General features: G+C 29.9%; 3 protein-coding genes across 5 annotated transcripts; 1 reads left to right on the top strand and 2 right to left on the bottom strand.

Annotated features, from left to right (window-relative positions):
• Positions 1–1623: 1623 nt before the first annotated feature.
• Positions 1624–4565, top strand: LOC114370939 (reticulon-like protein B1). The gene is made up of 5 exons (XM_028328345.1): positions 1624–2014; positions 3106–3286; positions 3467–3608; positions 3873–3942; positions 4063–4565. The coding sequence occupies exons 1-5, from the start codon at positions 1816–1818 to the stop codon at positions 4221–4223; spliced, it is 753 nt and encodes a 250-aa protein (XP_028184146.1). The 5' UTR covers positions 1624–1815; the 3' UTR covers positions 4224–4565.
• A 3805-nt stretch (positions 4566–8370) lies between these two features.
• On the bottom strand, positions 8371–13790 carry LOC114369291 (F-box protein At5g52880-like). Of its 3 annotated transcripts, none has more exons than XM_028326491.1 (7): positions 13673–13785; positions 11453–11661; positions 10343–10497; positions 10156–10243; positions 9780–9949; positions 9123–9265; positions 8371–8881 (listed from the first exon to the last, which is right to left on the bottom strand). In XM_028326491.1, exons 2-7 carry the CDS (start codon positions 11635–11637, stop codon positions 8762–8764), a joined length of 861 nt encoding a protein of 286 aa, XP_028182292.1. In that variant the 5' UTR covers positions 11638–11661; positions 13673–13785; the 3' UTR covers positions 8371–8761. The 3 variants fall into 3 exon arrangements, with proteins under 3 accessions (XP_028182292.1, XP_028182291.1, XP_028182293.1); XM_028326490.1 differs by having other exon boundaries at positions 11453–11572; positions 13673–13783; XM_028326492.1 differs by lacking the exon at positions 11453–11661 and having other exon boundaries at positions 13673–13790.
• LOC114369290 (peroxisomal biogenesis factor 6-like) lies at positions 13292–21043 on the bottom strand. Its single transcript, XM_028326488.1, has 15 exons — positions 20616–21043; positions 18797–18915; positions 18615–18703; positions 18501–18536; positions 18103–18196; positions 17643–17762; positions 17143–17207; positions 16299–16795; positions 16152–16218; positions 15475–16061; positions 14931–15066; positions 14785–14853; positions 14568–14672; positions 14319–14447; positions 13292–13953 (listed from the first exon to the last, which is right to left on the bottom strand). Exons 1-15 carry the CDS (start codon positions 20831–20833, stop codon positions 13840–13842), a joined length of 2445 nt encoding a protein of 814 aa, XP_028182289.1. The 5' UTR covers positions 20834–21043; the 3' UTR covers positions 13292–13839.
• Between the last annotated feature and the right edge of the window lie 6687 nt (positions 21044–27730).

The raw sequence follows: 27730 nt of genomic DNA, 5'->3' as shown, positions 1-27730 counted from the left end.
CATTGAAGATGGCAGTCAAAAAGCAAGATGAGAACAATGAAAAGGAAACTAGGTAAATCCTCCTCTGTCTAAGTTGACCACTTTTGTTTTAATGTATATTGCATCATGCACGCTTATAATTAAGTTGGGGAAGAAGCAGTGAAGCACCATCAGGAATTTATTTTCATCACACCCTCCGGAACCTTGTGAGTTCTGACTGCTATTTTTCTTTCCCAAAGCCTAAAGACTCTTACTCTTGGTCTTTCCCTTCCTGCTTTTACTACCATCTTTTTCTTATTAATGACCCTGGCTTTAGTTCTGTTTTTAATTGTTATTTTTCTCTTACTCATCTAAGGTAATTGAACATTTTGTGCTTCAGATTTGGATTCTTAGATCAGCTTTTTTATGGCAAAAAAAAAAAAAAAGGTGAATCTATTTGAAATAAAGATTGACATTTCAATTATGTTGAGACTCTAACTCCTACCATACCAAACAGATCCCAGTTAGATAAGTTTTATTTGAACTTAAATGAGAAGTTTTATGGCAGGTTTATCTAGTAAGAGTTGGGCATATTTTTATTTGTTATTTTTATTTTTGGATGATTTCAAAATTTCAAATAACTACGTAAGTTAAACCGCATCTTACTAAGGAAATAAGCCTCACGCGAAGGAGAGGAAACACGGTCAATAGTCTATTTTTACTAGAAGAATGCCAATAATACGTTCTTACTAACAGTTTTTTTAATAAAATTACAAAATTAGGAAAAAATGATTAAATATAATAAAAGTCCTAAAAAAATCATCATTTTTAGTAAATTTGAATCAATCAAAGAAAATATATTTAAAATGAAAAGTTATGTTCGTACTTCATAGTATTTCTCTTCTCTCTCTTTTTTTCCTCAAAAGATAAGATTTTGGTTAACAAAACGATCTAGTTGGTTCTTTCATATAGTTGCATAGATCTTTAGCTATGTTGGGCCCCCAAAGAAACTCGTTTCCTTGAAACTTTAAACTCAGCCCATCATTTATGGCAACTGAATGGCATGGGAATTTAGGCCCAGAACATAATATTTGATTAAAAAATACGTGATTAATTTATTTAGGGAAATAATAAAATTATAAAGTTAATTTGGAGCTAAGACTTAAATAGAAGCGGCGCAGATCTAATCCAGCCAAAATTATACAACAAAACACAAAGAATCCGTTCATAATCTGCAACTTTGAAGAACATAAATTTAATGTTTATGTTTGGATGAGTGTTAATAAAATTAATTTTAGTTAATGTTGATTTTAAAATGATATGATTTATATATAGATGTTTTTATTATGAAAGAATATTAATAGTGAAACTCAATTTTTTTATTCATTGTAAAAGTTATTTGAAATTGTTTTAACTGATAATCAACTTTACACTCAGAATTGATTTTTTAATATGAAATTAAATATGCGGGCTAAGAAAAAAAATTACATATTAGTGCCTCAATCATTCAGTGGCCTTGAATGGTGAACAACTTCGATTGAAGCGCTAAGACTTTTATTTCTTTCTTATCAATAGGAATGAAACTTAGGTATATGATGTATTTAAACTCAAAAAAATATAAGAAAAAGAAAAATTAGTGGCACACTTGATTAAGTGGTCTTGAATGGTGAAGAGTTTATATATTAAACTGAAGTGAAAGATTTCCGTTATTCATTCCTAACCACCATTCCGAGCTTGAGGCTCGGACTCAACAATCCGAGAAATATAAATAGAGGCGCTTCAGTGAAACTCGCTTCTTCTCTGCGACTCCTTCGTTCCTTCCTTCCTTCCTTAGTTTCATTCTTCGTCTCATTATCCATGGCGTCAGGGGACACAGATTCCTTCAGCGATAAGGTAGAAGAGAAGTTCCACGACCACAACTCCGATTCCGATTCCTATTCCGATTCCGATGACGACCACAACAACAGGCCGCCGCCCAAGACCACCGTTTCCAACAACGTTTACCGCCTCTTCGGCCGCGATCAGCCAGTCCACAAGGTCCTCGGCGGCGGAAAACGTAACTCCTCGCTCCTCGATCTCCATCGCTAACGTATCTGCATTCATTACTTTTTATTTCGTTCCTCATTGTTTATCTTCTCGTGTTATACATTAATCACTCGTCGCGTCTGTTTCGTCTTTGATCGGAGAAGTTACGTGTATGATAGAAAACTCTTAACTCTGATTTCTACAGCGACGTGTATGATCTGAGACTCGCGTTAGAATATTTTTTTACATTGTCATATATAGAAGCGTAACGACCTCATATTGTTGTTGGTGATGGCGGTGTTCTGTTAATCGCATTTGATATTAATTTGATCATCTTGGCGAGGAGGCGTAAATGTCAATTGTTGTTAGATTAGATTAGATATTTACGAATGCTTGATTTATATTGAGTTTTTGGATTTTTATTGTGCCATCGTCGTAGCTATAATTAAACCAATTTAATCAACTCTTTTTTTTAATTTTATTAAAATATATTGGCTCTGTAATCTAATATAATTTAATATGATTGATTTTTGTAATAATTACTTTCAAATATATTTAGATCTTTTTTAATTGGTTGATAATATATACTTACAAGAATATCAAAGTTAAACTTCATTTTTTTTATTATAAAAGTCACATTTTATATAAATTTATGTAATAATGTAGTTGTATATATTAATCAAATTTGGATCGAAGCTTTATAGGAAGGTTTCTTTTTTCTCTGTGTATCCAAAACTGTTGGCATAAATTTTTGCTGAGAAAATAGAAGGAGCATAGTGTCAAAAATTACAATTATGATGAAAGGAAGGAATATTGCTTGGTGACTTTGGTTTATTATATTATAAGGAGACAATATTTTGCTTGTCAGCGTGTATTTCTTATGTTCCATTCAGTCTCTTGTTGAAGGTTGTCTGTGAAACCTTTTGATACATCATTCCATATTAGCTGCACTGTGGGGTTGGCTTTTAATGTTAGCCTACACTGTATTATTGGAAAGGAATTTGGAATTTATCTATCCACTTTGCGTAGAACAAATCCCTTCTGATAAATAAAATCTATTCACTTTTGGAAATAAATCCAATCCATCTAGTCATTATGTTGCATTACATGTGTCCCTTGCAGCTGCTGATATTTTGCTATGGAGGAACAGGAGAAGCACTGGAGTCGTACTTGGTGCAGGCACTGCCTTCTGGATTTTCTTTGAGTTGATGCAATACCATCTCATAACTTTTATTTGCCATTTATTGATTGTGTCTCTGGCGGCACTTTTCTTGTGGTCCAATGCATCTGTCTTTATCCACAAGTAAGCCATTAAAAATTGTATACTGTTTTTCGTCGAGTTAATTTGGTGTCCTTCAAAATATGAGTGAAAAAAAAAATCAGGATCTTTAGCTTTAAAATCCATGCACTCCTAATAGTAAATTGTTATATCTTGTTTCTTAATATGTGCACTTCCGTTTGGTCTTGACATTTTCTAAATTAGGTCTTCACTGCACATCCCTCATGTAGCACTTCCTGAGGAATGCGTTCATCAGGTTGCTTCTGCTTTAACAATTGAGATTAACCGAGCCTTCGTTATTGTGCGGGAAATTGGAACTGGGAGAGATTTAAAGAAGTTCCTTAGCGTAAGTTGAATAATTCCTTCCTTCATCCTTATGTGAAGCTCTAATTTTGTGATGAAATCAGTCAAATTCCAATAGATTTCTTTGGATTTTGTGAGAAATTGAGGTTAAACTGAAATTCACCTTTATTCATATCATATTCAATTTTTAATATTGCACAATGCTTTACATAGTCTAGTTTAGTGGTTATGTTTGCCTTCACAGACTTTGTGCAGACAGTAGCAGCTGAAGTAGGACTAATTAAGGTGTTTTTTGTCATGTTACCAGGTTATTGCTGTATTATGGGTTATCTCGGTTATTGGGAGTTGGTTCAACTTCATGACCTTGTTTTACCTATGTAAGACTTCATGCATATATTACTTCCATTCTTTCCATTGTTACGTGTCTTTATGTTCTATAATTAAAAGGCTATTTTAATGGTATTTTCCTAACATTGAATCCATTTGGGGTGATACAGTTTTTGTGTCACTGTTCACGTTGCCACTGCTGTATGAGAAATATGAAGACCAAGTTGATGCATTAGGAGAGAAGGCGATGATTGAAATCAAAAAGCAGTATGCAGTGTTTGATGCTAAGGTTTTGAGCCAGATACCAATAGCAGGTTTTAAAAAGGATTAGAATACATCATCTCTCAGGTTATTGTTTACTTACGGTGGATATCTGTTTTGTTCAGATGTCAAGTTTCTACACAAGTCTTACCGAAACCCCTCTCCCCACTTTTAGTTTTTTTTTCCCTCTTTTGGTGAATCATTTGGTTAATTGAGTGAAATATAGTTTGAGAAATAAAAGTCCACCTAGTCCTGCCTTAATTTTTTAGGATTATCTTGGATTATTTATAAGAGTAGCCGTAAATTAAATGCCAAAGCACCATCATTTTGTTGTATACATTGACTCGATGAACGTGTACCCCATGTCATCTAAGGAAGTGCTTCCCGAGTTCTGTTTGCCTTTTCTTTTTCTTTTTTAGTTGTCAATTTTGTACGTGTACCATCATTTTTTAATTGTGTTGTTCAATAACAGAACTTTCGATGTCAAAAAAAAAAATATACTAGAACTCTCTAATTAGTTGGAAATGGATGACAATAAAACTTAAATATATGATGAATTTGACTGAATTAAAATGCTTGCTGGTTATTCGATGTTTTTTTGGCTATCCATGATAATAATTTCGGGGATATTGCAACTTTGTTTCACGGGTCAGGCAAAAAGAAATGAAAATATTTCAGTTATATTAAAAAGAAATAAAACATATACAAATTTGCTAATTTTTTTAATTTGAGAGATTGTTTAATTTCCCGCATATTAAAATTTGCAAGAAATTTCGTCCAAAATTTGTACTTTTCCTACAACAATTTCGTCGACTACGACGAGCTTGTAATTGCTCCGGTCTCCGGGTTCCAATCAAATAGCTACATGTTTCATTATTATTTATTCTTCAATGTTGTGAATTGTGATGACAAGACACGTTTATATTCATACTTTAAGTACACTATTTTGTCGATCTGGAATCTGTTCTAATGGTATATTTAACTTACCTTACCCGTAGTCAGGTTCGAGACTTGGCATCGAACACAGCCACCTTCTGTGATCATGAGGTACTTAAAAGCTACCTCTCCTTTTTACCGCGGAATTTTATTTTTATTTTTAAACAAATGATAGTGTGTCAAACTGTAAATTTCTTGAGAAAAATTAAAATCACACAATTATTTACTTAACTTTTAAATGGATGAAGCACATCTTTAATTAACCTTTTATTCTAGCTTTATAGTTGTGATTTTTTAATTTGTTAAGAATGAAAAATAATTGAGTGAAAGATTGTTTAATTAAATATAATTATATGTTTTTAAAATTAACATGTTATATATATACTAAACAACGATTACCTAGCACACAAATATACAAATATAGTATATATCTAAGGTTAAATAGTGAAATTCTTCTTAAAAGTGTGGATTGCCAAACAAAAAAATTTAAATTTAATTGTTAAGTATGTAAAAATATAATAAATTAGTCTTACAAATAATTTAATTACTCTCTAAACTTTAAAATATAACGTCAAATGAATCTTAAAAAAATACAATTTATTGTCTATTTAATCTTTTAACATTATAATTTAATAACAAAATGATTTCATAAATTTAATAGAATTAATTTGTCACACTTTTATATATTTAAAAATTAAATTTATATTTTTCATTATTCATGAGTCAATTTGTGACAACATTATATTTTTAAAAATAAATTTAATTATTTATCCAATATTTAATTATTCTTGCTATTTTTAAATAGTTACGAACTTATGATCATGTACGGTTTAAAATAAATAAATGTTTCCACCCCATTGTCTGTCTAGCCTCATTTAATGATTTATTGTTTCCACTTTCCACCCAATTATTGGGTTCTAGGTGCGAAGTAAGACACTCACAATCCCTAAATCCTTTCAATTCCAATTCGTTCAAGTTCAACAACATAACATGCTCTCAAAAGAGGTACTCTGAAAGTATCTCTCTTTTTCAAATTTTAAATTGGCTGAGTCAAACTATAAAACATGGGAATGAAATGAATGATGCCAGCGATTACAATCAGCTTCATCTTATTATTACCGGAAAAAATGATATAAATATCTCTAATAAAAGTATATAAGAATAGAAATAGTTTACATCAACAATGATTCAAAATCACGACTGACACAAGTGATAATAATTTATATTTTTTATCAAATTGTTTATGATTTAAATAATTATAAAATCTTTTTCAAAAAATTATTTGTAGCTTTTTATAAGAACATTTTCTAATTTTTAGATACATTAATTATTCTTTTGTCTACCTATGCTTACTTAATTATTCTTTCTTCAAATATTAATAACATTAATTATTCTTTTGTCTATCTATGCTTACTTAATTATTCTTTCTTTAAATATTAATAAGAAATAAGTATGTGGATATAGAAAGAAAAATGAACAATTTTAGAATTATAATACAAATAATTATCAAACTTAATATAATAATTATTTTTCTTAAAAAATATGAATTAGTTCAAAAAATCTTATAATTAGAAATGGACTGAGTAAATAAAAACGCATTATTATATTTGGGTTTTTATGTGGAAATTATTAATATTTGGGTTGCAACTTATCATCCTTATCTGGTTGATGGAATGATTTACTTTTAATTGATTTTTAAAATAATTATTTTAAAATATTTTAAATATTGATTTATGATTAGATAATAATTTAAAATATGAGAATGCATTAAATTCATTTATAAAACTGAAGCGTGTTTGATGATTGTGTTGTTTGGGGATTAAGCTCCTATATTCCAAAAAAAAATATTACAATTCTTATCTAACATATTTATAAAACTGTCTTTTAATACATTTTTTCTATTTTAAGTAATTATTACCATAATATATTTTATATTAATTTCTTCGTCATTTTAAAAAGTCAAGATTTTTTTTATTTCATCATTCTCTCTTAATACTATGTTCGTCCAAACTAAATAAGAAAGAACAGCAATTCGGTGAAATATTATTAAGTTAAACATAATTAAATGTCCTTGAAATGAATAATATGTAATAATTTTCCTCCATATATAAATCTATGGCAACAATTATTTTGGAAAGAATGAAAGTATATATTTAACTATTAATTATTCCTCAATAACCATGGTTGTGTGCATTTTTATAATTAAAATCTTTCCATGTTATTGTCTGTCCTCAACCTGGACCAATGGATTTGCTTATTGCAATACCATGTTAATGGTTTGAGGTTCGAGACATGGACAAGTTTAAAACCAAAACAACATCAATCTCACAAATGAGGTACTTTGAAGTACCTCTCTTTTTTTAAAAGAAAAGATGTGCAATTCCAATTTGAGTTAAAAAAATTCATACGGATCAATAATTTGTACGAGTTTTTTTAATTTTTATTTTATTTTAAAAAAATAAAAAATAAAATAAAATTGAGTTAAAAAAAACTCATATGGATCGTCAATCCGTATGAGTCATATAGATTGTCGATTCATATTTAAAGAAAATGTGAAATGCATTTTAGTCTTTTTACTTATGTTGCCGGTATTCCAACAAAAATGTTGGGTGTCTAAAGTAACTGTGAAATTATTTTTCTACCCTAAACCCATATATTACAGATCCAGCCCAAGTATATTTTTGTTTTGGTAAATTCGAGCCCGAGTATATATGACTTAATACTACTTGGAAAGCTTCTCGATGAATATGAATCCAATGAAAGTTGGAAGCTCTTTTACTCATTTGCGATGGCTTCAAGTAAAACTGCTTATCGCTCTGCTCTGCTTCTACTTTTATTGTGATTTTCAATCTTTTTTTACTCCCATCCCATTATCTGTCAATACTTTTTTTTACACAATTATCTGCCAATACTGAAAATTGCTAATAAGAGATTTTTGTTTCATATTTTCTTTTTTACACACTTTCTCTTATTTGTTAATATTTATATATTTATATTAATCTTACCAAGAGAATCATGTAGCGGATCGTCTAACTGGTTATGGACTAAAGTTAGATAGACAATTGAAGGTTTTTGATTTTGTTCTTTCATTTATTTCAAACGCTATTTTAGCGGATGTTTTCTCAACAGCTTATTTTCTTGATATTTTCTATATTAATTTTTGTTCATTTTAAAAAAGTCAAGAACATGTTTTTTTTATAATAAAAAAATACTATCATGCGCTCTTGATATTTGTGTTAATCTAAATAAGAAAGAACAATATATAATTGAGAGAAAGATAATTTAGTTAAATATATTTATATTTCTTTAAAATGAATAACAAGTAATAATTTTCCTACTTTTTATATATAAGAAAAAAACACTTGACAGCTGAATTCCAGTATATTGCCCCAGCCTGGTGTAATGATAGACCCATTGCTCCAACCAACAACAACCACATCATCATCATCATCATTCATACTCACAAATGAGGTATTCTGAAGTACCTCTCTTTTTTAAAGAAATTATTTTTCTACCCCAAAGCCTCCAGATACATTACAATCAGCTTTTGTTTTTGGTTATGAAAAGGGCCATAAAACTTGCTTCTCGATGAATATGAACCCGGTGAACGTTGGGAGTTTTTTTACTCATTTGTGAATTGTGAATGTATTCAAAGCAAAAAGCTGTCCCATATTATTTTCTTATATGCTTGGGATATGCCCATAACCTAGAAACTGTTCCTCCTTCCGAATCACTATCACTGTCTGAGGAAGATGTTACTGATAGAGAATCCTCTAGAACATATTCCACAGCCTGAAATTAGGAAGATTACAGTTATTATTAGTTAACTTCAGTAAATTATTTTGAACGAATCTGGAGATAAACAAAAACGCAATCTAGTATAAATATAAGTAGGCTTTGATCTTCAAATAACTATACAAATGGATTGTCAATATTCCCAAGTATGTACTCGAACAAAAAGCATTATTAAGTTCAAAATCAATACTTATGAACAAACCTGATACAAAGCAGCTAAATACAGTACATAACATACCTGGAATGCTGTTACAGGCTTAATATCTTGAATTTCAGATATTCCAGAGTGTACATTGGGGCATTTTGAGTTATTTAACCAAACTACTGATTTGCAGTGTCCACAATATCCCCGACTGGTTGTTAATATCCTGGATAATGCTCCTATGTAAAAATCAACTAATTAAAACAGGGAAGAGAAAAATTGAATGTGCAAGTATGCATACATGTGTGTTTCTCTTTCTACGAGAGAGAAAGAGTAACTCTTTTCTGTATTTATAGCACAAAAAATTAACTGACAAATAACATGAAACTCAACATTCCTAATAATTTCTAAAGCTGTAATTCCGTTCCTAAAACACTTGAAATGAAGAATAAACTTTTAGATCCATCCCCTATGTGCTTCAGGAAAATGAAAACAAAATTATTGAAAAATTCTAACTTGTAGCATAACAATACAAATTAAATAACCAATTAAACGCAATGGTTAGCAATTATCATCTCTATATATTGACTTACACACTGCTAGGAATCTAATGCCAAAGTAAAAGATGGTACATGTATATAATATTTTCCCAGTCTCACTATCGTATACTTTTATCTCATTAGTTGACTGAGAATACATTGGATGTGAAAAAAGAAACAAAGTTAAACTACATCTCCTCAACATTCAGCTTACCAGTATATGCTCCTTTAACAGCTTCTTTCCAATCAGTAATGATTCTAGTATCTATGGGTTCCAGCAAAAGCCTATTGTTCTTGCCTTCAACCAGTTTAGCACGACCACCAAACAGTGCAACATACTGCATCTCCCACAGATGGTTATCATTTGCAGCTATATTCCATGACCTAAATATGCAATGTCCATGAGTCACGAGGGAATTTATATTGATAATGATATTTAACAATATTCATGACAAATTTAATTAGCAGTCCAATGTAGAAAAATATATAATAGGTGCTTGTATTTCACATCCTCAAGAAGCAAGATGTGGGCTAAAATAATCGGTTGATGCAGTGTATACATAATGAACATAAAAGAAGGAGAGCACTACCGGCAGACAAGCCCCACTGAGACTAAAGATTTCATATCAAGAAAACTGAAAATGAGCACAAGAATATCTTGTGGCAATGGCAATGAACCTGCAATACAGGAATAAGAAACTACTTAAACATGACTAGTTTGCCCACATTAATATAACAGAAAGGCATTTCTTATTCTTATATTATATATAGTCTGACCTTTCTCTACCTGGTGAGCTTTACAGCGCCTCTTATGAGCAACCATTGCATGCTTAAATTCTGTTACAGCCACATTCTTTTTTTGCTTTGGTAGTGCTGCTTCTACACTCTGAAGGAGGAAGTGGACTGCTGAAACAGCACTCTGAGTCTGTATTCTAAAATTAGAGCATAGAAAAAATAATTAGGCAGGCTGATCCTGAAGACAGCAGGTAGATGCTTAGTTAATAATTTAATATAAAGTAAAAATGGATTAAAATTAGTCATAGCCACTTGCTACCCCTAGAAAAGATAAAGACCATACTTCTCGGTTTTATCTATAGCATTTTCCAAAAGTTGATGTGCATAAGTTAATTTTAGCTTATGGGAGAAGCTCAATTCATTTTACTTTCACATTTCTTCTCCTATAAATGAAAATTCCCCAATATAGCTTTCTATTCTGATTCTAAAATTCAAGTGAAAAGCAGGATATATGGTTGTAATTAACAATTTGATACTTTTACAGTTTACCAGCCAGCTTATACTTCCCACAATGTGTAATAAACAGCAATTTCATTGCATTGGTTAATGTCGGGGGAAACTACCTTATCCACTAATTCATTTTAGTTTCCCCCACACAAAGAAGCATCCTCCCTAACCTCCATTTTAGTTTCACGTAGTGTTTTCATATTAGGTTTAAAACATAGTTGATTTGCATCGCAATACTTAAGAAGGATTAAACAAGTGTTTTTTTTTTAACTTCTATAAGAAGTAGTTCAGTGATCTGCATCGAGGCTAGTGACCATTCAAAAATCAAAAAGCTTTCAGCTCACAGAAAATATGGCACTAGATATTGACACTTTCAGCAGCAAAACAAACGGCAATAAGTTGTAAGACGGTCGAAACCATTCACACATATCGGTTGTAACAACATTGCTACACTTTCCAATTGCTACAGTAACCGACCGTGGTGTTCAAATAATTGCTGGTGGAACGAACAATAATAACCATACAAGACAGAAGATATCACAATTCCAAAATTATCAGATTATGATTAAAAATTATATGTCGTGAATTTGACTAAATATTTTGATTAACGAAACAAATAAATAGAGGATGAAAAGCATAACATACTCTGGGAGGAGACGGAAGGCGGAGAGGGTGTCTTGGAAGACGATGGATTGCAAATTTTTGGGGAATTGATGAAAAGCTTCCCTCAGAATAAAGCTTAGCTCTCTGCACGCAATTGGGTATCTGTAGGTTTTCGGTAGAGACTCGCTTAGCCCAAGTTTTTGGTATCTCTCTAATGGGTTTGTCATCTTCTCAATTCAATTCAACATTCTCTGTTTTGTTAATCCATCTAATTAATATTCATATTCATATGCAACCACAAAGATCATTACAACCCTCGTTTGTTTATACGGGTCACCGCCTTCAACACAAGATTATCTCTGACGCTGACTTTTCAGCATTTATGATTTTTGAATTTGGTATAATAGGATAAAATATTTTTTTTAATTTCTCCAATTAATCTGAAATCTCACTGTAACTAAAATCTGATAAAAAGTTATTTTTAAAAAAAAAATTGAAATATTGTTTTAGTTCTATAAAATTTTAATGTCCAAAACCCAACATTCCAAACTATTTTAGGAGAAAAAAAAAGTTATATATTAATAATATAAAATAATTTTACTAAAAAAATACAAATTTACAGCAACAAAAGCATATATAAAAGCCTTACCCAGAGATTCTATGCACAGATATAATTTCACCAATATATAAAAAATGGAATAACAAACAAATTAACATCTTTGTAATTTTTTATTAGCATAAGTCAAAAGAAAAAGATTAAGCACTTTAGAGGAAATTGATGAAAAATTTGAAAGAAAAAACATTCAAGAAGGATTAGACAACTCGTTCAGCATGCACTCTCGCTTAGCAGACAAGTTTAGACTTAGCACAAGTTTAACGCAAGAAGGCGCACGAGGAATCCCAAATGCGAGCTTAGCACGAAAGCACACGCTAAGCGCAAGGTCAGCATTAAAATAAGCTACATTAGGCCTATAAAAGGAGTAGGAAGCAGAAGGAAAAGATACACCGAGTCTCAAAGCTCTCTAGTGAAGAAATTCAAAGTCTCTCCCTTAGGAAAAACCCTCTTTCCTTAGTCATTCCCTTGTTTCTTGATATTAGTCATCCAATCTTTTCTTTCATCCTTCCCTAGCTCTTGAAGTGCAAAGTCTCTCATGATTGTGAAAGGCTAAACCTCATTGTTGGAAGTCTTGGAGGCCAAACGCTTGTAATGTAATTCTCTGTCTATTATCTAATTAATGTTATTTTGTTTTCATTATTCTTCTTTTTGTTGATCTGTTTTTATGGTCTTATCATCCATATAATGTTTAGAGCGTAATTATTAAATTTGTATCATTTTCAAATTAAATTTAATTATTTATGGAATATCTTTTTTAAATTGTGGTAATGTTTTATATAATTACCATAACCTTGTACGAAATATTTTTCTTACAATTGTTATTGTATTAAATTTGTATAATCCTTTCTTCCATCCATCCCTAGCTCTTGAAGTGTAAAGTCTCTTATGATTATGAGAGGCTAAACCTCATTGTTGGGAGTCTTGGAGGTCAAACGCTTGTAATGTAATTCTCTGTTTATTATCTAATTAATGTTATTCTGTTTCCATTATTCTTCTTTGGGTTGATCTGTTGTTATTATGATCTTATCATTCATATAATGTTTAGAGGGTAATACATTGAAAAATAGTTATTTTTTAAAGAACAGGAGAAAAGTATCTGAATAAATTCATTACTAGAAATAATTTTTATTTTGCCCAAGAATTTTTGCATCTCTTATCTTAATGTGGTTTGTTATTTTATCTCTATAAAGAAATTGGGAAGAAAAGGATAAATAAACTAGGTCCTTCATGCGGGAAACCAAAAATAGGGTGGGTAATTCAGTAGGTGCGGGTGGAAACAAGGATTTCATAAATTAGAGAAAATCTAATACATTATATTACAAGTAGTTTCGACATGCTAGGTCCTAAACATCACATTCTGATAGATTTCATTTTTTTGCATTAAATTATTCTTTATTTTTCATGTTATCTTTTTCTTTGCCTTACTCTAAATTTCACACTTCCAATTTTTTTATCTTTTCTTCTACTTTTTCTCATTGCTTAATAATTGGATTTGTATCACTTAAGTACAACCAAAGTCCATGTGGATTCGACACTTGGACTTTCATTTTAATCTTTACTACTTGTGATAAAATTGGTACACTTTTCAATCTATTAACAATGTACCAAAACAAAACCACGCCATGACACAATGTACCCCTAAATACCTGATGAACGATGATCTACACATTCTTAGGGGACCCAGATAGCATTTCTGATATGTGCAACACTCCATACTTTGAGTTCAATATCTCTGCTGAAGGATTCATTCCCTGGTTAAAGGGTATCATTTGGTGATAGATACAAGTCCAAAACATAACCAGCTTTCCACAATCTAAAGGAAATAAGTAAGCTGCTGCTTCTTCCTTGAACCTCCTTCTCCAAACAATTCATTCCACTCCTTCAGCTCACTCATTATTGATCCTTCTGCAGCAAAACTTGCAGCCACCTGCATTTACAAATACATTTATCAATTTCTATGCCATAGATATTAACTTTGGAATATGTGTTGCCATCTTGAACCCTGGGTAATAAGTAAATTTATTCCTATGATAAGTGGTAGACGAGAGGACGGTGCAATGTTCACTGAAGAATGGAATGGGGGGTTATTTGAAATTTATAAATTACTCAATGTGAATGTTTTGTTGCTCGTATCTGATATAACTGCTAACTTCTACTATATAATATCCTCAACTCAATGTCAGATATGTGTTCTTGAATTTCCTTGAACCATCTTTTAGAATTCCTCGATATTATCTGACACCAAAAAGTACACTATAATCGTTGAAGCGAATAATTCTCCATTCCACATACCTGACTCTTTGCCAGTCTCATGTCTTCCATGTTTAAAGGCCTCAAAGTAATCACTTGGTGATCTTTATCACCTTTTGCATCAGAAGCATTTTCTGAGCTTTGAACTTCTGCCTCAGTTTTCTTCTTTTCCTGAAATAAGACAAAATGGTTATTACTTAGCAATACAGAAACTAATGAAGTTAGATATCTTTGACACTGAATTGAAGTACATTATAATCATTGAAGTGAATAGTTTTCCATCCAACATACCTGAATGTTTAAACACCTTGAAGTAATCACTCCATCTTCTTTATCTCCTTTAGCATCAGAAGCATCTTCTGATCTTTGAACTTCTGCTTCTGTTTTCTTCTTTTCCTGAAATATGACATAATGGTTATTACATAGCAATACAGAAACTAATACTTTTGCATTAGATAGAGATCAGTTTATGGTTCACAATACTTTAAGTGATTAGGTAGGTAACTACCTTTTCCTTCAACCTCTCCTGTTGAAGTACCTCTCTAACAGGTCGATAAGCAGCAGCAGTGCACAAATTCTGTTTACAGAAATTAATGTCAATAGATCATCACCACAAACTAGAAGTAAGGAATCAGAATAACCAACAAGGTGAACCTTAAGATCACTTCCAGTATATCCTTCTGTAATGGTTGAAAGCTCATTAAAGTCTATATGTTCATATTTTTCCTTAGCTAGGAGAGTTTTCAAGATCATTTCCCTGTTCTCAGCAGATGGAAGACCAACCATGATCCTGCTCAACATCGCAATTAACAGAGATATCATTTACAAATCTTAAAAACAATGGCTTGCAACCTATCCGGAAACCAAACTGTGCAATGATATGGCTAAGATTTATTTATCCAAGGAATACATCAGGTAAACTCGATCTTGTGAGAAATTATGTACCCCAAAAAAATCTAGTAAACAATTTAAACACATTAGTGGACCTTTCAAAAGGAAAGTTACGTGTTTGTAAAAAAAAACAAGTTAATGAAATCTTTGTCTCACATTTCTTGCTTTCTTATGAGCACCCAACTATTCACCACAGCTGATGAAAATAATGATTGTGATTGTTCTAATAAAGAAAATATAGCTGCTGAACAGACACAAGTAATCAACAGAAGATCATGCCAACCATAAGACAAAGGTGTGGTCTTACCTGCGCTCAAACCGTCTTATAATTGCTTCATCAAGGTCAAATGGCCTGTTGGTTGCAGCAAGAACCAGAATTCGCTCACCAGGTTTTGTCAATATTCCATCCCAGTGGGCCATGAATTCATTTTTAATCTTTCTCATTGCCTCATGCTCTCCATATTTAGTCCGCTTTCCAAGCATGCTATCAACCTCATCAATAAAAATAATAGTTGGAGCAACCTTTGCTGCTAGTGAAAACAGAGCACGGACATTTTTTTCATCTTCCCCAAACCATTTTGAAGTGATGTTAGAGATTGAGACATTGATGAAGCTTGCTCCAGCTTCATTTGCAATTGCCTTTGCAAGCATTGTTTTTCCTGTACCAGGAGGCCCAAAAAGCAATATTCCTTTATAAGGCTTCAGAAGCCCACCTTTGAATAAGTCTGGTCTTCTGAGGGGAAGCATGACCACATCTTCAAGTAATTCTTTAATATCATCCAATGCACCAATATCTTCAAATGTAACCCCTATCTCATTTGCAGGCACAACCTCTGCTCTCATGCGCTTCTCAAACTCATTGTCGCCATCTTTCTTTGTTGCAAGAGCATCCTCCTAACAATATAATAAACAAATCAATGAATAAATTTTTTATCAATTTAGTATATTAGTATAGTATGCATCGTATAATCATTTTTATCTAACCTTGTTTGAATCTTTATTCTCCAGATTACTTTCACTTTCCTGGAAAATATTCAATACATGGGACAAACTGCCCACATCCAATATTAGTAACTAGAAAACTTTTTCTCTTAAGGAATAGCCTAAACAGAAATTTGCCGAGATATTTACCTCTTGTGTGATATAACTAATTTTCTATTTCGGTATTCTGGATGTTTAGTCTCCATCAGGTGGTGAGAAATTGCAGACGCTACAATCTCTTCAATGCAATTACTGAGTAGCATAGTATCAGCATGGTTTACTTTTTCCAAGTCATCACAATCAACATCATTTGCTGCAAGTACTTCAGCAATATGGTTCCTGCTATCTTGAAACAGACTTTTTTCCTTGTCCTTTATCAGTTTCGTTCTCCAGCTTGCAAGATGGGCGTCTTCTTGAGGTGGTTTGATCTCAATGTTGTAAGGGAATAACATACTAAGCTTTTCATCAATTTCTGTACAATCATCTTCAGAATCAATGATCTGGGAACCGAGTATTAACACTGATCCTGAAAGTTTCTTTATTAACTTTTGGAACAAATTGTGTAGCCTTGTTGATCGAACAAAGAGCTTCTCAACATCCTTGATATATAAAATAACAGAACTGGTTTCTGAGATAGAAACCAAGACCTGTAAAAGTTACATAAGTCTGCTTGTTAGAACTGTATTTATGACATATATATCCAGACACTGTAAGATTAATTGATATTTATTCTCAATACAAAAAAATTAAAGGGATATTATGCTTACACAGAATGGACACAATAAAAGTTCTAAAAAGCAAATGACCAAGAGCATAGGAAAAGTAGGATTTGGGAGCCAATTTCTGGGGTGAAGACAGCTATGTACAAATTCATTACTCATTATTCATAATTTCATCTTACTGAAATTTTGTCAATTGAACATTTGAACTAATATTATTCTTTGATGCAATAGAAATTTGAGCTTTAAAACTAAGCTTTGAATGATGAAATCACCTTATAAAGTGACTGCACGAAGAGCTTTTCATCAAAACAGAAGCCGCTTGTGCACTTCAAAGGAGCTGAAAACATGAACTAAAACAATAAGCATAATACTGCTGAAGAACAATATAATCTCTGGCATAAGCAGCAATGAAATGAAGCATAAAGTATTATCTGACTGAAATTTAATGGATTTAACACAAGCATTTTGACTTTTGGGATTGGTTCATGTCACAAGCATAAAACTGCTAAGAGAATCCTACCAAATAGATCTAGCTAAAAAGTATAAAGTAATAAAGTTATTTACAAATTAAAGCATTATATTGTCATGAAGCACACATAGCATACTACAGTAAAGAGTTAAAATAAATATGATTTAAACCAAACAACGGGAAGGGCAGCAGACTCAAAAACTAGCAAAACAAGGTAATTTAAAGTTCTAAATGTGAATAAAGTTATCTCATAAAGAGAATTTATGGAAAATAAGTGTTAAAAATAATAACTAAGAAAATTTCCTGAATCTGACGGACCATATTGGGAAGTGCTAATCGTATCACATGCAGTAGAGGCATTCCTGCGAAGCTTTGGAGGATTGCTGGAATTTTCAATTTCACTACTCTGTCGATGTAGTGTACCTGCATAGAAATTACCATTCATGATACAATGATATAATAGTTATATATGTGAAGTTGGCAATATCTAGGTAAAGGATACAAGAACTGGAAGATATAATCAATTGATGCCAATTCAAAAACATAAGACATGGATGATAGATACTCGTGACCTTTCATAATTCCATGACTATGATCATCACTTACTGAGATATTGACATCAAAAGTGAAACTAAACTAAACTTGGTCATTTTCAAATCATTCATTACTTTGAACTCATGGTGACTAAACTAAACTTCATAACAAGTAATCATAAAATAAGAATAACTTTTCCAAAAAGTTCAAGTGCAACTTCCTCCGGTACCTCTAGTTCTGCCTGTTGAAGGAAGGACTGACAAGGAACCAAACAGACCAGACACTCTCTCCAAAGTCACCTCAGATATGGACCTTTGAAAACACTATTAACATAAGTAAATGAGTTAGAAAAATCAAACTACAAGCAAACATTTAAATGTTTGCACTGTTCTTTTCAAAAGTAAATATTAAATTAAGGGACCTCATAAAGGAGCACTTCGGTTCAGGGAAGTTAAAAATAACACAGTAAAAAGCAGTTCACCAAAGGAATGGTCGCAATCATCCCAAACTCGATAAATCAATTTAGAATATACATTCAGGGAACAACAAAGTGCAAAATTGATCAATACGGGGTAAATAGTGAAGTATCTTCAAACAGAAGAAAAATATGGAGCAGACAAAACTTACTGGTTCTTTTCTGGGACATCCATATTTCCTCTGCATCTGTGCAAAGGAAAACATGACAAGTATGACTATATATGTCATAAATCAAAGCAGACAAAGTGATATGTAAATAGCTACCTCCAACAAGAAGTCAGTAATGTCTAGCAACAGTAACTTTGATTTGAAGTAATGTGCTAAAGCTCGGGCAAGATTTTGCTGATAAGGTTCTTCAAAATTCAACAAGCAATTAATGTCAATTGTATGGATTTGAAAACCAAAATAAATTTTGGATGGTAAGACAGAACTTGTAAGTAATATACCTGCAGGTCCAGAAAGCAAAATAGCTCTACTTGCTGGACGAAGGTTCCTCAAGTGCTTGGAAAAGTCTTGTTTTAAATAAACATATCCAGTGCTTGTTAACACAAATCGGATTCTTTCACTGTCATTTTAATCAACATGCACTAACATAAGGGGTGGTACAATCCAGGGGGAGTTTATCATGACAAATGTATGAATCAGGAAAACAGTTATTCACATCAAATTCCTGCACGGTTAGATTGAATCCACATGTAACAGGATTTCAGATCCAAATATAGAGATCCATGCTGAAGCCTGGCCTTAGTTCAGGAAACTACAGTGCTGTTAAGCTTATTTTTCCTTACTAAAAACTCATTTTTTACCCAGAACAAGTTGATTGATCAAGTGTAAGGTACAATTGTTGGAACCAATAAGACTTAAAATCAAGAAGCCGGAGTTTGAATTCAATAGAATCCAAGATGCACCACCAAACATGAAAGGATTTATATTTTATTTTTCAGTAGTTAATAATTATTTATCATAATTTTATACCTGGGAAATCCTTAAAAGTTAGTATACAGCAACTTACTTACCTGTGAACTAGACCATATAATAGCAGTAAAACATAATTATCTCATCTATGATAAAGGTTGCATAACATGCTAAATTTAAAATTGGCAAAAGTATCTAATTAACAGGAACTTTTGAGTTTTGAAGACTATGAGATAACATGACATTTTTTTGGTACATTAAGTTGGTTTTGCCATGATTTGAACCTACAGCTTCTACCTAAATACCCATCTAACCCACGAGCATTGGTAACTTCTTTCTTAGAACAAAAGTATGATCTTGGTGGAGAAAATCACATATTCCAATAGCATTGCACCCATCCAATTAAAACATTAAATACAGCAGAGAGTTTGAACTGTTTTTTTATAGGCAAATGTTAGATGTTAGATTTGTTAGTTTTTTGTTAGTGGGAGGGTTTTGAACCCATGACCTCTTCCTCCCCGCTTCTCCCTCCAACCACCAAGTCAGCCTTATAACTCTAGAGAACTTGAATTGTGCCTTGAGTTTAAGTGTATAACTTTGAACAGAATCTGGATCTTCAGATACAAGTCATGCAACAGTCTTGGACTATGCAAAAAATTTCTCCCATGCATGTCAGCTTGTATGACTTTCAATGAGTACTAACTGAAAACTTAAAAAAAGTATACAAAAGCACAACTAGAAAAGTTTGCATCTTCTAATAAGAGGATGAAGCTGGTATCAGGAATGGAGATGCTTAACCTAAGCCATTACCAAACTAGAAAAAAGTGTCATAGCACACAGAAATACCTAGTATTCAACCGAAGTGTCCTTTTATTAGGAAACACTAATTTCAATCGCAACATATGAATTTCTAGACTCACATTCATTCTTTTTGTATATATTTACAGTCTTAACATACTTGCGAGGATATTGGCATCACCTTGTATCTTCTCATCTGTCTTCCTCAATAAATACTCAAAATAACTTTACATTGAAAACCCGAGCAGAACTATCAATAGAATATCAAAGAAAGATTGAGGTTGACAAAGTAGTGGTGGTGAGGTGAAAGTCAACAACAAAAAATCTGAGAAAAGACATTAGAGGTGAACCATATACCGAAGCCAGAAAACAACACATTTACTGTGAGATTCGTAGAAAATTGCCATGAAATTCACAAGACTTAGCATGAAATTGTTTCATGTCTTGAAAACACTTTGACCCGTCAGGATTATTTTAATGAGAAATGCAAATACACTAGAATTCATTTTAAAATGGAAACACTGATAATGAATGAAACTATAAATAAAGTACCTTAAGTAATAAGGAAATTTATCAAATGTGACTTCGCTGTTCTTCCCATCAATGACTCTGTTGTTGAGCTCCAACACAATTTGATCCCCAGAAATCTCATCAGACTCACAACTCCCTCCAACCCATTTTTGAACAGCTTGTCCTGTGCTCAATCCAAGTCCCACACCCAACCCAACCCCAACACTCAATGCTGACAACAACACGTGTTTCTGTTCCATCACACAAAAAGCTTGCTCCTTTGACACACTGGTGATCTATTTACGTCAAAGGGTGTATCAGAATTATTGAAGTTCATAGAAAGCAGGTGAACAATTCTTGATGTTTGCAAGAAATCAGAGGAATGGGGTATTTATGCACATTGCAATACAACGTTTGTTTGACGAATTATGTCTCCGTGTTGCTTCTCTTATAGCTCTTTATATAATTATATAGACTGTGTTTGTCGTACTTTAATATGCTTGCTGCAAAAAAAAATTCCAAATAAACTTGTTTTGATTGAGATCAACTATACGTCTTATAAATATAAGCTCTTGTTTTGATTTTGTTTGATCTTCTTATTTGATTTCGGTTTTAATATTAAATATTTTCATTTAAATTGAAGAAAAAAAATGAGATTATATAGAATTAAAAACCAACAATATTTAGATTTAGATTTCATAAAAAAAACAATTTGAAACTGTTAGTTTACTAGCCGATAAACAAGACTAGGTTGAATTTGAGACGGGGGCGAGGCAATTACTATTTTCCTACTGTCCCAAGTTTCTTTATAGTTCAAGAAAAGTTTTTGCGTTACAAATAATAAATATTTATTTATCCGTTCCAATGTATTATTTCTAAATTCAATTTTCATATTTTTAAAAAAACTATCAATATTTAAAATTAATCTTGTATCATAATATAAATTTTTTATCACATATTTAAAGTATAAATTTCATATTAAAAATAATTATGAATTATGAATTATAATTATAATATAATTTATATATTCATTATTATTTATTTAAAACAATTATCTATATAAAATAAATATCTGTCCTATGTATTGCACAAGTTAAAATATTAGATTTATTTAATTTACTTTGGTTTGGTTTGATGGATTTTAATTTTTAAAATTATTTTTGTATGAATTTCAAAAATATTTTTAACTAGTGTTATAGTTCAATAAGATAAGTATTTACTTATTGTATAATTGAAATTTATATTAAAGAAATATTTTTAAATATACACTGTGATTAAATTCATACAAATAAAACATCTTTTAATATTTAAATTATATTTCAGATTAAAAATAAATAATTTAAATTGAAATAAAAAATAAAAGAAGGAAAATTGGGATTGATAGTTTGTTAAGAAAATGAAGTGTCATAAAATAACACATATTAGATGTAATGTGTATGCTAGATGTCATATAATTTTTATTATATTTAGGTAAATAAATAAAATATTATGTTATTAAAACCTAAAAGGAAAAGAGAAACATTATTATTGAATCCTAATACTTAAGTAGATAGATCAATACTTAAAAAAATTATTAATGGTGAAGACTATTTATAATAACAAAAAATTATTTAAGGCCCAACTATTTAAAAAAATGCATTGAAGACTAAAAACTTAATTAATATTTTTTATATATCATAAGTATCTTTCACTCCAGATAATTATGTTCCGGCCGCAAAACTATTTTTTCAAATCTATCTATCTATAATAATACATACGAAAATTATTTTTATATTATATATCAAAATAAATAACGAAAATGATTTTTAAATAGAATGTTTGTAAGTAACATTATCGGAGCTCTTAACAATTATTTGATTGCAATAAAAAAATTATAATTGATAAAAAAATATAATTACAATTAAAGTAATTAATTACTTTAAAACATATTTTATAATTAATGACTGTAAATTCGAATTACTAATTAGACTAATTTAATGATTAATTGATTGCAATAAATTAATTTATAATTGTGATAGTCTTATAATTTATATTTATACTATATACATATGAAGAAAAAAAAAACAAATTTACATGTGAGATCTTCGGGAGTTCAAGAAATTAAATTCGTTTCTAATAAATTAAATTGATTTTTAATGACTATGAAAACCTATATGTAGCATTAATTGATTTGATTTAAATATTTTTTAATGTAATTCATGTTGTTATATCAATTGACATAAGGAAAAAAAATAACAATAACGTGAATTTTAATATCAAATCAAGCAACAATAAAAAAAGATATATCATCTATAATATATAATATATTTTTTCATAATATATAACATAATCCTCACTAACATTAATATATTTTAAAAAAAATATAAACTTGAAAATTATATTATATAGCAAAATAACTTAAAATTTATATGAAAAAAATAGTATTTTTAGAAATACATAATATAATACTCATTCATATCTAAAAGTCCTCATTTTCACACGTAATATACAATAATTATAAATTAGCTGATATCCTTTTTTTTATGTAAGTGAAAAAATGTAACAAAAAAATGTAAATTGAAAATATTACAAGAGATTAAGATCTTGCAACGATCAAAAATTAAAAATCTTACAACCAAATAATTAAAAATACCTTTAATTTGATAACTATTTTAGTTTTTCTTTTTTACAATCAATAACTATTTCAGTTAACAACCTTCAATTCTTAAAATAAATCAATCATCTGAAAGTTTCCAAGTAATTGTGTTTAAGAATTTAATTCTATAAACAAATAAGTTTAAGAATTTAACTATACATATTTACTAATTTACTAAAGTTTGTGTGATGCGAAAATCAATTTATTTTAAGAGGCTATATAATCACGTTAAATTAGAAATCAGAATATTATTAAGTAGTATATATATATATATATATATATATATATATATATATATATATATATATATATATAATTAGGAATAACATTACTCATTTTTTATTGAAAATAATATTCTTATTCTTATAAATGATAACTTTGTTTATACATGTCATCCTATCAAAGATTCATACATGTCATAAGGTGGACTAGAATGTAAGTTATTTGTTTTTATCTTTTTAAAGAAATTTTAGTTTTTTTTATCTCAATGAATATTTTATAGGACACGGTGAAGTAGTATCCAACCTTATCCATAATAATAATAAGTAAGGGATAAATCATGTTTCTTAATTCACACAAAAAAAATCATGTTCCTTATTTGCTAGAATATTGTGTTTTGTAAACTATGTTTGAATAAGATTAATTTTTATAGTGTTTTGTGATAATGATTATTTTTTAACGAGAATTTAATTTAATAATTATTGTATTTTTAATTAATATTATTTATTTATCAATTTTATATTTATTAAAATGTGAATAATAATTATAGATATCCAATAGAAAATGACATGATATTAAAGTTATTTTCTACACGGATATAAGTCTCAATATAAGAATTTTTTAAAAGTGAGTATTAAAGGAGTACTAGAATACTCAATTTAGAACTACTCAGTGTCATTATTAATTGTAGGAAATAAAATTTAGCATTATAATATAGTATACAAATAAAATATTAATCATATTTTTCATGTTTTATTATAATAAGTAATCAAATATTCAACATATTAATTATACTACCGCACAATAGTAATTAATAATTTAAATATTTCATTACTATTTGATACATGACTAGTCTTCTTATTTTTAACAAATTTTTAACTATTAAACATTTAATATATTTTATAGGGCTATCCTCAATATATTTCGTGCATGGTATGCATATCTTAGAATTTTGATTTTAAATAAAAACTATATAGTTAAAAAATTTATTACATAAAAAAATTTATTTTAATTTTTTTATTGTAGCTAAGAAATCTTATGCTAGATTTTTTGAAATATTATTTCACTCGATGATTATTTAAATTGTCACAATAGAAGACTTGAGAAAACAGGATTCGAGACGACTTTGACCAAAATGCAATCGATTTGTCGTGGGTTTCTTAAATATTCAATTGTTATTTTTGTAAATGTCAATGTGGACGCGTGACTCTCCATAAGGCTGCATAAGAAGTAACCAAGTACCTACCCCGTTAAGCAATCATAAATTATGATGATAAAAATATGTTTGGTTGGATTTTTAAAAATATTTTTAGTGAAAATAAAAATAATAAAATATCGTTTTTAATGTTTTAAGTTGAAAACAGAAACTTTAATTTGAGTAAAATAAAAATAAAAACATTTTTTAAAAAATGAAAACAGAAAATAAAAATGCAAACCAAACACATCCTTATATTCCCTTTTTCAAAATATTAACAAAGGCATATTTTATAAATTTCTATGTTTAGACACTTGAAACTCTTGTACCTTTTTGGTATATAAATTTGTCATGCGACGGCGTTATGTAATTGAGGAGGAATTTCCTCAGCAATTTACGTGAAATTTCTGGTCTGGTATTTCTTTTCTTTAATCAATATCAATCATGAAAATATGGATTCTTTGGAGTGCAGCACACGTTAAAGAGCAAAACGTCTAAATAATTGACCTAACAATTGCCTGGAAATTGTTGTTTCATTTCCGATCATTTACATATAAAAATAAATAAATAAATTTGTACTGTGAACTTACAATGCTATTGATGCTTTCAAAAACAACAAACAAGGCTATTGAGTATTGACATAAGTTATAAGTAATTTAACGCATAACTCAATTTTTTTTATAAATTTTTAATAGAAATTACTGTGTACAGATTAAATATATGTACATTTTTTATTTTTTCTACTGTCACAAATTATTCATCATTAGAAAAAAAAAACATTTTATTGAAAGAATTTAAAATTGAAATACTATAATAATTTTAAAAATATTTAATATTTTTATCCAATTATAAATTTTTATAAATGATAAAAATTTTAATTTTAATAATAATATTTTAAATATTATATAAAATATTTCCAATTTTTAATGATATAAAAATGTTTAAACTCACAATACACCACAGTTAAACTTAAACTCATTCAAATACAAGTAATTTTGAAGATGGCAGGTTAGAATTGACGACATGCACAATTCACAACTTTAAAGAAAAACAAGATACCGCGGTTTCATACTGATTTAGCCCGAGTTAAAGAACTCCACGCAGTACAGCACAAGAACCATCGTTGAATGCTCCCCTACTTTTATACAAATTTAATATATCCATCTGTTTCTGCCCCGTGGATCCTACACACTAAATAGATTGATCTGTGGGCTTAATTTTTTTATAAAAAAATTGTAATTTTAAAATAAATATATTTTTTTAAAAAAAATAATCAATCACACTCAATTTTATATATATATATATATATATATATATATATATATATATATATTAAAAATCTTAATAAATTTCTAAAAAATATTTAATTATAAAAATTTTAACACAACTAAATAAATTTTTAACATAAATAAAAAAAATTGAATTAAATTTTTAAGATTAATTAAATTTAAATTAAACTTAATTAGTGATTGTGGGATGACGCACCGTTCAAATCCGCGCAACTCGCAAATTATGCAAAGTGATCTTAAAATCTTATATAATTATGAATTTTTAATAAAATTTGATCCATGACTCACACGAACCATGAGCCTAACCACCAGGCCTAGTTTTAGATATAACAAACAAAAGCTACGATATTTTTATTTTCTAAGCAAATGATAAGTTTTGTAAGCAAACCATAGAAACAAGGATGACTCGTGCCATTATAACGTGCTTACTATTTTCACTTTATATGAAAAAAAGATCACCTTATAAAAATATAAATAAAAGATCACGTTATAAATCGATTTAATAAAGTTGAGTTAAATTGAAACCCACCCTCTGATAATACAATTTAAAAAATGCATGCTTACCTGAAACATCCAAATAATTTTATTGTTTAAAAATAAGAAATTATTTTGCAGGATCACTTGTGCGAGAATGCCCTATCGCCTAGGAAGTAAAATTCGCAAGGTTAGTCCTTGCTCTGCTGTCATCATCGCTGGAAAAAGGTTACTCCCTTAAACAATGACCTATCACCTAGGAAGTTAACTGAATATTTTTTAAATTAGGCTTATTAGACAAAGACATTAATTTCAATAACTTATTAACAAGGACATGGGAAAAAATGGCAAACGAAAAAGTCATTAAAGGTAATTGATTAAATGTATAAAATAATTAAACAAATCATACTCATTAAGATCCCATTTTAAAAGGCCAGAGAAAACATTTACCCATTGGTTTAGAATAAACTATGGCTCTCTTGACTAGAAAAAGTAATATCTTTTTTTTACACACTAGCACAAGTAATATCTTCTTTGTGATCCACTTTATGAGTTTGTTTAATTTTTAATTGAGAAACTTTTAGAGTGATGGGAGCCTTGCTGTGTAAGATGGTATATAGTAGTAATAGTGAGTTATATACCTTTCACTGGTAGCAGTGTGGCATTGCGTGTAACCAACAAATCAAAATGTTTAGACAAGAATATGCAGAGTATGTGATGCTGATGTGGAAAAGGGAGTGAATGAATATAGAATCTATAAATATTCCTTTTGATTTGGATCAAGAATGAAGTGGAGGCAAAATTATAATAGATTCACCGATTAGATGCCCTATTGTTGGTTGGTAACTTGCTGATAAGAGCTCTCAGTGCTCACATTTCTGTGAACTTTTCTACTCAGCTAGTTGCTGTAGCATAGCACGTATATAATTGAGGTCCAAAAGCCACTCTCTTTTCCTTTTTGGCTACATTGAAGCCAAAGCCTTGAATCATTTGAGTGTCACTCCTCACTAGAGTATAGTGTCTTCTGACATGTTTTAAAAGTGGTGGATTGGAAACTTCTACTGAGTGTCTTCTGACATGTTTTAAAAGTGGTGGATTGGAAACTTCTACTGAGTACGTTGTGGGGATTTTAGGTGTATTTTTTTTAGAAAGATTTATATCAATAAATTATGAACAATCATATAAGTAAATTTGACATTATATTTTAACTTAAAATCGTAAGACTCAAGTTTATGAGTCTTGTTTCTAGATATATGATACTCAACCTTCTCATTCTTATACGATGTGAGACTTTACCTTGTACTCTAATAGTTTCTTCCTCAAGTGTGAGACTCTTCCACATGGT

The sequence above is a fragment of the Glycine soja genome, chromosome 10 (genome assembly GCF_004193775.1).
Source record: "Glycine soja cultivar W05 chromosome 10, ASM419377v2, whole genome shotgun sequence".
NCBI classification, from domain to species: domain Eukaryota; kingdom Viridiplantae; phylum Streptophyta; class Magnoliopsida; order Fabales; family Fabaceae; genus Glycine; species Glycine soja.
This window is presented reverse-complemented; position numbering and strand designations above follow the sequence as displayed.

What these genes read in the sequence shown, in the direction of transcription:
- LOC114370939 (XM_028328345.1), top strand. Translation starts at nt 1,816, where the DNA reads ATGGCGTCAGGGGACACAGATTCCTTCAGCGATAAGGTAGAAGAGAAG. An exon ending in GCATCTGTCTTTATCCACAA is followed by an intron (nt 3,287 to 3,466) that starts GTAAGCCATTAA and finishes TTTCTAAATTAG; the next exon opens with GTCTTCACTGCACATCCCTC. An exon ending in ATTTAAAGAAGTTCCTTAGC is followed by an intron (nt 3,609 to 3,872) that starts GTAAGTTGAATA and finishes TCATGTTACCAG; the next exon opens with GTTATTGCTGTATTATGGGT.
- LOC114369291 (XM_028326490.1), bottom strand. Translation starts at nt 13,740, where the DNA reads ATGGAGTGTTGCACATATCAGAAATGCTATCTGGGTCCCCTAAGAATG. An exon ending in GCCTTCCGTCTCCTCCCAGA is followed by an intron (nt 10,498 to 11,452) that starts GTATGTTATGCT and finishes CTCTAATTTTAG; the next exon opens with AATACAGACTCAGAGTGCTG. An exon ending in AGCCTGTAACAGCATTCCAG is followed by an intron (nt 8,882 to 9,122) that starts GTATGTTATGTA and finishes TCCTAATTTCAG; the next exon opens with GCTGTGGAATATGTTCTAGA.
- LOC114369290 (XM_028326488.1), bottom strand. Translation starts at nt 20,833, where the DNA reads ATGGAACAGAAACACGTGTTGTTGTCAGCATTGAGTGTTGGGGTTGGG. An exon ending in ATACTGGAAGTGATCTTAAG is followed by an intron (nt 14,854 to 14,930) that starts GTTCACCTTGTT and finishes TTCTGTAAACAG; the next exon opens with AATTTGTGCACTGCTGCTGC. An exon ending in AGGAGAGGTTGAAGGAAAAG is followed by an intron (nt 14,673 to 14,784) that starts GTAGTTACCTAC and finishes GTCATATTTCAG; the next exon opens with GAAAAGAAGAAAACAGAAGC.